General features: G+C 53.6%; 1 protein-coding gene across 2 annotated transcripts; it reads right to left on the bottom strand.

The window, feature by feature from the left end:
• Positions 1 to 7,288, bottom strand: Tor1a (torsin family 1 member A). Of its 2 annotated transcripts, none has more exons than XM_047524439.1 (5): positions 7,039 to 7,288; positions 6,501 to 6,766; positions 4,236 to 4,411; positions 4,029 to 4,156; positions 1 to 430 (listed from the first exon to the last, which is right to left on the bottom strand). In XM_047524439.1, the coding sequence occupies exons 1-5, from the start codon at positions 7,217 to 7,219 to the stop codon at positions 216 to 218; spliced, it is 966 nt and encodes a 321-aa protein (XP_047380395.1). In that variant the 5' UTR covers positions 7,220 to 7,288; the 3' UTR covers positions 1 to 215. The 2 variants fall into 2 exon arrangements, with proteins under 2 accessions (XP_047380395.1, XP_047380394.1); XM_047524438.1 differs by having other exon boundaries at positions 292 to 702; positions 7,039 to 7,283.
• Positions 7,289 to 9,652: the final 2,364 nt, after the last annotated feature.

The raw sequence follows: 9,652 nt of genomic DNA, 5'->3' as shown, positions 1-9,652 counted from the left end.
AGGATCTGTGCTTGGGTTTTTTTTGTTTTTAATGCAGTAGACATGAATGGTGTAGAATGATGGGGATTTGAAAAAAACCACATGAAGCCAGAAACTTAGAATTTGAAGAGTTCCTCATAATGTTAAAAACCATCTTAAATAAAGTTACCACATTTCCAGTAAAACTTATTTGTCTTTCCTTGAAACAGAAACAAGTGAAATTAAAACATAATTCTTTAAAAATCATGAGCCCTGGAGCTGGTGGGCTGGGAGCTATTAGTTTCTCTGAAGGCTCCAGAAGCTTCCTGTCCACAATCCAGGGTCTGTAAGGTGTGGCGTGGTGGCCTCCCAGGGATGGGAACGAGGCCCAGAATTCCTGCTGCATCCACTGGGAAACATCCATTTGATTGCTCTTCCCGGGAAAGGAGCTGCAGCAGACTGTCGCGTCCCCCTGAAAGCAACGTCTTGGCCGTCAGTCATCGAGGTAATAATCCAACTTGGTGTACACCGTCTTGCAGCCCTTGTCAGAGAAAACTCTCTCCTCCTTGGGGAAAAACGTCATCTCCTCAGCCACTCTGCTTATGATGTCCTCATCAATCTCATAGCCCCGGGCCTGCATCTCAACCCTGATGCACATTTTCAGGTGTTTGTATTCCAGGGGGAGGAAGGGGACAAAATAATCAATGAGGTTTCGGTCAATCAGGCTGCTGTGCCAGAAGCCACCTGGAAAAAGGAAAAGGTGCTGTTCACCCCTCATCACCTGCCAGTCCGTCCGTCAGTTGTACCCACTGGGGCTGCTCAAACAGCCGCGGCTGTGATACTTCTACCAATGGCAGGGGCAGGGTGATGGTGCAAAGGGACACCTCCACCTCCCCACTGCAAGCCCAGGGAGGCTGAGAGATGCAAGGAGGGGAAGCGTCAGTCACAGGCCAGTGTCCTGGTGCCCTGGAACAGCAGCTGGGGATGAGTCCTGGAAACGCTGGCCTCTCCTGAAGTTTGGCACCTGCACTAGCAGCCGGGGAGAAAGCCACCGCCACCACAGTGCAGCCCACAGGTGCAGAGCACCTGGGGCCAGAAGCTGGACTCCGAGCACCAAGTGTGAATGTGACGCTGTACACCAGGGCACAGGCCCGGCCAGGCCTTCCCCCTGAGGGTCTCCCTGCCCCTGCCTAGCCCTTCTGGGTCCTGGGACTTTTTTTTGGTACCAGGAACAGAACCCTAGGGGTGCTTACCACTGAGCCACACCCCCAGCCCTTTTTATTTTGAGACAGGGTCTTGCTACTTTGCTTAAGGCCTCACTAAGTTGCTGAGGCTAGCCTCTGACTTGCAATCCTCCTGCCCCAGCCTCCTGAGTCAGGTGTACGCCACCTCACCCAGCTTCCTGGGACTCTTGACCCAGTGCATACTCCCTGCGACATGACGCAGCACCCACTGGATCGCCATCGCCCATGGTCTCCACATCCTCTGCTTGGCTGGTTAATCTTGCGACTCCACCCCTAATGCCGGCTGCTTGAGGACTGGGGTCTAAGCTTTCTTCCCAACAGTGCCTTGCACACCACTGGTGCTCAATCCACCTGACCAGCTGGGTGGGGAGGAGCACGTGGTCACAGAAAAGAAAAGTGAGCGCCAAATAGTCACAAGTAGGATGGCTCGCTGCCAGGCGTGTACTGGGCTCTGGGGACAGCAGAGCCAGCCAGCCACGGACACTGCTGGCACGGGGCTTACCACCAGAGGCAGGAGGCACGCTTTCCCACAGGGCCAGGAGCACTGAACACTATGAAGGGTAGGTGGGTGGCAGCTGGGGTGGCCGGGCAGGGCCCAGTGAAGGAGGTGACCTCTGAGTTCAGCCCTAATGACAAGGCTCTGACCACACAGGCCCAGAGAGTGTAGAGTACAACCAGTAACCTCAGCTACAGTCTTAAAAACCACTTACTGGCTGGGTGCGGTGGTGCAACCCTGTAATCCCAGCTGCTCAGGAGGCTGAGGCAGGAGGCTCGCAAGCCTGAGGCCAGTCTGGGCAATTTAGAGAAACTTGCTGCAAAAAATAAAAGGGGTGGGGGTGGGGCGAGTGGGGAGCGCTTGCCTGCACGTGTGAGCCCTGGGTCCAGCCCAGCAGCAGAAGCACCAAGGACACTTACTGGTGACTCCCGGAGCTGTGTTCCCAGCCAGGACGCCTCCCTGGGGTGTCCCTGCTGGGGATGCAGGGAACCTGAGGTCCCCACAAGCCGCTCCTCCTGCTCCAGCGGGGCACTTCTCTCAGGGAGGAAACCTGGCTTCTACCTTCAGAGCACACCCAGACCCCGCCAGGCCTCGGCCACCACACCGGTCTCCCGGTCTGCCATCTTCAATCCGTTCTCCACAGTGGCCAGGGTCCCACGAGAAACAGGGGCATGTCACCAGCTGCCAGGCCTCCAGGCACTCTCCACAGTTGGGGTAAGAGGCCAGGGCTCACCTCCTCACCACCGTCCATCTCCAGACCCCAGCACGTGCCCACCCCAGAGGCCAGACCTGCAGTCCCAGGGGCACCCTGTCCCTCAGCTGTCCACACAGCTCGCTCCCTCGGGTCAGCTCGAGGGCCGCCTGAGCCGCCCAGGGCACTCTAGGCACGGTCGCTACTTATCCAGCGGCCCAGGCCCTTTCTTGCTTCCCATGGGGGGATATGCACGTGTGGGTGCACGTGTCCACCTGCGGGTTAGAGGGACACACGCTCGTGCCCATGCACCCGCCATCTTCGTCATCGTCTCGGCAGGTCTGAGGGTAAGCACTCCTGTCTGCTGGCAGACCTGTCCCCAGTTCTCGGGCCAGTGCCTGGCAGGTGCTCAGTGAGCATGCGTGGGGTAAACATTCAGTTCCCCCCAAGGACGGTCCACAGCGGCTGAGCCCGGTCTGCCCCACAGCCACCGTGCAGCCTGCCGGCATGGTCTCGGCCCAGGCCTTGTCGAGGCCATTGGCGACTGCAGTTCCCCTCGCGCCTGCTCGTGTCTCTGGCATGACGAGAGACTTCAACATTTTACAGTTACCTGTCTTTCCTCAGTAATACTCTCTGGTATGAGTTTACATAAAACGCCCACGCTATTCCTGAAACTCCAGTACGACCTTCTCAGCAAGTGTGTTTCAAACGAGGCCTTCTGGGCCACACTCAGTGGCACACGCCTGTATCCCTGGCTCTGGAGGCTGAGGCAGGAGGATTGCAAGTTCGAAAGTCAGCCTCAGCAATTTAGCAAGGCCCTGAGCAACTCAGACTCAGAACTGTCTCTAATAAAATACAAAAAGGATTGGAGATATGACCCAGTGGTTAAGCCCCTGGGCACAATTCCCACTACCAAAAAAACCCAAAAAACCCAAACACACATAAACAAAAAAACCCCAAGGCCTTCTATTAAGTCTCAAGAACCTGAGTAAAGACGCCACCAGGTGACCTGCATTGAGTGAGCCGTCACCAGTGAGTCAGCCCCGCCATGGCCTGAACACTCCCAGGGTTCAAAGTCAAAGGTCTGTGTGACACTGCTTGGAGAGGCAGCAGAGCCACGAGTCTAAAGCTCAGGTTCTGGAAGCGAAGACACCTAACGGGCTGCGCCTCACTGTCCTCATCTGTACAGGGGGAGGCAGCCACCTCTCAGCAAGGTGATGCGGGGGGAGCTGGGCCTATGGCTGGACAGGGTGAGGGCCCGCCCTGGCTCTGTGTTCTCAGACACAGGACCTGAGTGCCAGGCGAAGCCAGGAAAGGAAGGGGCCTCCTGGGGTCCCCTCTCCGGACAAGCCTCCCACAGCAGCCTCCTCTGGATTTCCACAACAGAGAAAATATTTAGCTAAAGAAAATGGAGAACTAATTTTGAAGGTTTCAACAATCTCCCTCTTTGTTTAAAATGACACTGATCAAACTTCAGTGTTTATAAAAGTCACCTGGAGTTTGTCACCAAACCCCCCTTAGGAGTTCTGACTTGGAAGGTGACTGAGAAGTGCCTTTCTACCCAGCTCCCAGGGATGGTGACGCTGACGCTTCCAAACACAGGGGTGCAGGACTATGAAGGGGCACAGGGCCCACTTACTGTTCCTGTTGTTGAAGACTGACACAGACAGGGCGTGCTCCATGTCCTTGAGTCTGATTTCTTCCCTCTGCTTCCCTCTTCTCCAGAAATCCAAAGCCACATCTGTGATCCTCTCCGCTCCAGCGTTGCTGTAAGACAGCTGCAGTGAGGGAGGAGTGGGCTTCCCGAGGCCCACGGGCTCGCTCACAGACCTTCAGCCTGACCCACCTGAGGAATATGAAGATGGCCTTCTGGTAGGAGACCTCGTCCACCACGTCGTAATAGTCCAGGAAAGGCTTGATGGCATCTATGAGGCCAGCGTGCATCTTGTCCATCTCGTCGAAGATGAAGATGGACCTCGCACAGGCACTCACGTTGCCTCGAATCCACAACTGTAACTGGTCCTGAATTATAAGGGGAAAAGCCTGTTCAGAGCCCCCAGCAAGCGCGGTGCTAGCAACTGAACCCAGGGCCTCAATCTACCACTGAGATCTACCACCAGGCCTGTGATCTACCACTGAGCCACACCGCAGCGTGTAAAAGGACTTCTGCCACCAAGAACGACAGGTACGTTTTGGGAGTCTGCACCAAGAACTTGACATGCGTAGGTTCCTTTGTTCCTCGTGACCACCCGGGAGCGGGCACATCCCACTCAGGGTCCAGATGAGGACACTGAGGCAGAGGAAGCTTGATCAACGTGCTCAAGATTATACAATAGGTAGCAGAGTAGGATCTGAACCCACCCCTCCTGACTCCAAGCCCCACACTCTGATGACTCCTCTGCTGTGAGACCAACCAACACAGTCAGTGAGGTGCTGGTCCTTGGTTCTCAAATAGCAGTGAAACACATAGGCCCTGTACCCCAAGCTTTCTGGAAGATGGAAATCGAATGACTTCTGCCCTCCCTCAGAAGCAAGGCCCTAACTATGGACGGAGAGGTAGTGGTCCCAGCTCCCTCAGGACAGGCAGTTCGAGTCCAGGGCGTGCCACTGAGAGGACGTCTTGGTGAGGTGGCACACGGGTGCTTCTGCACAGTTCCTGGGGGTTCCTGAAGTGAACTTGCCTACCCAGAATTATACCCTATGAACACATTTGGGTACTTATTTGTGTGTGTGCTGGGGAGGGAACCCAGGCCCTGGGGCACGCTAGCACTGAGCCACACCCCAGCACAGAGTATTTTATAAAATACTAAGCGATCAAAGGAAGGAATGAGACCTTTGAAGCTTTTTTCATCAGAAAGTTGGGGTATGGTTCTATAAAATCCAGAGACATTTTTCCCCTCCAGGTGAGGTAGGAAAATCAGCTATTTGTTTTCTAAGGAAGATTCTGGAAGTTACAGTGTATGTCTTATTGTTTTGGGGTTTTCCTTGGCTACTGTGACTGTGGTTACAATGGTCCGTGTGAGTGTCTAATCTAAGCCGCAATCCTGCTCTCTAGGTCTGAACTAGCTTCCACTTACACCGGCACCTCTGGAGTCTGAAGTGGCTCTGAGATTCTGGTGAGTCACTGTTTACAAAGGACTCGCTTTGCTCGGTTGGCCCTAACAGCCAAGGAGTTCCCACTGTGCTACCCTGATGTAGACAGCACTCACTATGGCAAGACACTAAGGCCATCAGAACACCACTGCATTCTCTTTCTGACAGATAAGAAAATGCAGGCACAGAGGTTGAGCAACCTGCCCAAAGCCAGTGGTTAAGATGGTGGTGCCTCAATCCTAACTGTGACAACCAACTCATCCCAAGTGGCCTAGCACTCACCCAGTTTCAATACTGGAAGTCCAAAACCTCAGGAGCCCTAGACAGCTGGTGACCCTGATGCTCACCAGAGCAGAAGGGAAATGTGTTCAAGGGATGAGGACTAAGCATCTGACAGGTCTGCCTATCTGCAGGTGTGTTGTGTGGATCCTAAAAGGCAACAGGCTTGAGCTTGTTTAACGTACAAGCGCCAAGCAGGATGCTACTGGACTGACAGAGCTAGAGCTCACCGAATCCTCACAAGCACCACAGTGTAATGAAGAACCTGTTTGTCAGAGACATCAAGTGCTTTTCCCAAGGCTACACAGCTGCTAGGAGGGAGAGTCAGGATTTGAGTCCAGGTGTCAGCTGCCAGAGCCTGGGTGGTTGATTATTCAGTGGACTAAATTGTAAAAAGCACTCGGCAGCAGTGAAGTTAAAGTAAACTTAGGCCTCTCTAGAATGCTCTCTTTTACATAAAACGAGTAGGATGTGACAAACTTTAAGCTGGATTTAATCATTTCCCTCTCTAAAACTCTATGACCATGCTTAGTCTCACTGGGCCTACTTTCAGAAACCACCACAAAGCTCTGATGGTGTAGACTGGGGACCTCTGTAACTTCCACACCTTTCAAAGGGGAATCGACACTTGGTGCCATGTTCAGGTTCACTCATTTCAACACGGTACCCCCAAATCTCACCCACAACAGAGACCCACACCCAGCTTCATCCAAGAAGGCCTCCAAATTTCTGCCCTTGCCTTATACAGGGTGATGTTCGAGGCGTGGGGGAAGTGCAGCGTGGCCACAAACAGGTGAACGTAGTCACTATTCAGACCGCCCTCGTAAATATTCTCCGCGATGATCTTGCTGACAAAATTTTTGCCCGTGCCGGTCCACCCGTGCAAGGAGAGCGTGAGAGGTTTCTTGGGCCTCGGGTTGCTTAGGAAACCAGACACAGCGTTTAAGATGACTTTCTTTGCAAGATGCTGTCCAAAGAGCTTGTTATCCAGATCCTTCTGCAGCGCTGGGAAAGACAAAGCCAGTCGAGGGAGGGCAGGAGCGGCTGCCGAGCGCAGCCCAGGGCAGCCCCGCGGGCTCCGGCGAGCGCCCTGCCGGCCGCGCTCGCTCCCGGCCGCCGCGGGCACTCGGCCCCGCCTGCTCCTCCCACCGGTCAGGCGGCCGGCGGGCGCTCCGCGAGGTCCCCCAGGCTGGCCCCGGCCCGCAATCAGACGCTGCCGGCCGCCGCGCCGGTGCCACCTGCAGCCCCCCGCAGCCCGGCCCGCCCGGCGCGCCTACCCTCCCGGCTCAGGCTCCGCTTCTGGCCGCAGCACTCGGCGAACAGGCAGTAGAGGCGCGGGTAGGAGATGTAACCGGTGAGCACGCCGGCCAGGGCCAGTCCCAGGCTGATGGGCTCCACCGCCCGCACCACCCACGGCGCCAGCAGCAGCAGGGCCAGCACGGCCCGGCCCAGCTTCATGCCCGGACCCGCGCCGCCCTGCGCGAGCCTGCGCTGACCCCGCACCCGCGCCCCCGCCAGCCGCGCGCTTCCGGTTCCGCCCAGCCGTGGCCGCCCTCTTTGTTCGGGGCAGTCCCGCCCCTGACGCGGGAGGCCGCCATCTTTGTTAGGGGCAGGGTCCTCCACCGCCCTCCCCCCAACACTCCTGCCCCCCGCCGCCCCGGCCTGGGCTTCTGAAACGTTGGTTGTGGGCATGCGCTAACAGTCACTGTTTATTTTTGGGGGAGCGGGTGTTATTTTGTTTTTAAGAACAGTTTAGGTTTACAGAAAAATTGAGAAGATACTTCAGAGTGTTCCCATATCCTGTCTCCCCCACAGTTTCCATTATTAAAATCTTATATCACTATGCTACATTTGTTACAATGAATGAACCACTCCTGATATATTAACTAAAATCATTCCCTTACTTTTACTTAATGTCTTTTTTTGCACATTACATTTAGTTGTAATGTATCAACTTGTGACTTGTGTAAAATTGACTTATTTACTCCCCTGCCCCCAAGATCTTGCCTTGATAGTTTTGAGAAATACTGGCCTGGCCTTAATTTTTTTTTTTTTTTTGGTGGTGCTGAGGTTGGAACCCAGGGCCCCTACAGGTATGCTATATGCTAGGCAAGCGTTTCACTAGTGAGCTACACCCACCCAGGCTTTATAGTGGTGCTAGGAAGATTTCTTGTTCTAATATTTGATTTTTTAAATTATTTTTTGGTGGGAGAGGCCAGGGGGAGCTAGGGACTGAGCCCACAGTCCTGTTCATCAGGCAAGCTATATCCCCAATACCTCAAATCTTTTGTAGTATGCCTCTTGTTGGCATTTATCTATTTTTCTTATGATAAGCCTAGGGTTATGGGTTCCGGAAGAAGGATCATGGAGATGAAGTGCTCTTTTCTTGGTATCATACCAAGAGTAATACTGTCAGTATGGTTTACCCAGCCACATTGACCTTGATCACCTGACTCGGCCGTGTTTGTCATGTTTCTCAGCTGTCAGTTCCTCCCTCCTGTCCTCCTTTTCCCTACTGTAGTCTTTGGAAGAAAGCCACTATCCTACCAGGAGAGTGGGGAATTGTGTCCCACCTCACTGAGGGCAGAGTATCTACAGAAATTATCTGGAATTCTGCCTGGAAGATTGGTCTCTTCTCCCTTATGTATTTATTCAATCATTTATATCACTACAGACCCATAATTTATTTCATACTTTGGGTAGTCCAATACCACTGTTTGCTGAAGTTCTTGTTTGGGCCATTGGGCATTTAAGTTGGTTCCTTGAGCTCCTTCCACACACCCAACAAGTATCAGTGTTTGCTGGGGTGTGATTTGAGCACTTCCTTACTTTCTGGCACTGTTGGCTCATTTTATGCATTTCCTGCCCATCTTAGAATCGACCATATCTACAGTAAGCCCAGTTCCTTTATTGGAGATCTGGGTGCTGAGTGTGCTGCTTGCTACTGAGGCGTTATTTCTTCCAGACTGAGTTGACACCAATGAGATGTCTGCGTACACAGATCTATGCTGTTCCCACGTGTGCCTCTTGTCACTTTATGAAGCCACGCGTGAGTTCCCACTGACATCTCCAACTCTCACCCATCCCGTGGGTGGTGTGTCCCTCACCTGTGAAACCCCACTCCAGCATGAGAAGTCTGGCTCCTACTCTCTGGGGCCACTTTCAAGTTGGGCTATGCTCCAGTAAAGGGAATGCTGGCGAATGCGCTTCTTTGCCCTCCCATCCCATAAATATCTGTTGTGTGCCTATATTCCAGGGGATGTGCGAGGCCCTTGGTATCTCCAACACTTGGTGTTCCCCTGCACATCATGGGAATCTGGTGCTTGTTGAAATACTCTGTAAACACTGTAAAGGGCCATCTTTTTCCTGTTGTGTTGAACGTAGTGAACAGTATCGAGCACTTCTTGTAAGCAACACCACTGGACCGTGCTCACTGCTGCATGCTGGAGGAATGAGGGCTCCTCCCTCACGTGGAGTTTGGAGGACTGCCTGTGTCCCACCGACTAGGTTCCAGGGATTCAAAGAAAAACATGAGGCACACATGGCTCCTGCCTGCTGTGACCCTGCATTCCACTCGAAGGGGGACATTCTCTACTGCATATGAAGATGAGAAACAGGCTCAGAGGGAACGGATTGGCCCAAGAACACAATGAGCTGTGAGCAGGGCTCTGTCTGACGGACCTCAGAGTCAAGCTCCTGTAGCCAGTGCCCATGCTAAATCAGCTAAATCAAGACTGCTCTTTCCTCGTCCTGGCTGCTTTGACACCTCAGGGAAGATGGCAGCAAGCTTGGGAAGGAACTTGACAGGAAGCAGGTTGGGGCAAGTCCATTTCTTTTAAACTCAAGGAGAAGATCTATCTTAATAATTACATTTGCATTGCCCCACCCCAG

The sequence above is a fragment of the Sciurus carolinensis genome, chromosome 14, assembly GCF_902686445.1.
Source record: "Sciurus carolinensis chromosome 14, mSciCar1.2, whole genome shotgun sequence".
NCBI classification, from domain to species: Eukaryota; Metazoa; Chordata; class Mammalia; order Rodentia; family Sciuridae; genus Sciurus; species Sciurus carolinensis.
The sequence above is the reverse complement of the archived record's forward strand: the minus strand, read 5'-3'. Positions and strand labels throughout refer to the sequence as shown.

Bases quoted from the DNA above. Each gene is read 5' to 3' on its own strand.
- Tor1a (XM_047524438.1), bottom strand. From the start codon at position 7,219: ATGAAGCTGGGCCGGGCCGTGCTGGCCCTGCTGCTGCTGGCGCCGTGG. The intron at 6,767-7,038 runs GTAGGCGCGCCG...TGTCTTTCCCAG, and splicing joins GCGGAGCCTGAGCCGGGAGG to CGCTGCAGAAGGATCTGGAT. The intron at 703-4,028 runs GTAAGTGGGCCC...TCCTTTTTCCAG, and splicing joins AGTCTTCAACAACAGGAACA to GTGGCTTCTGGCACAGCAGC.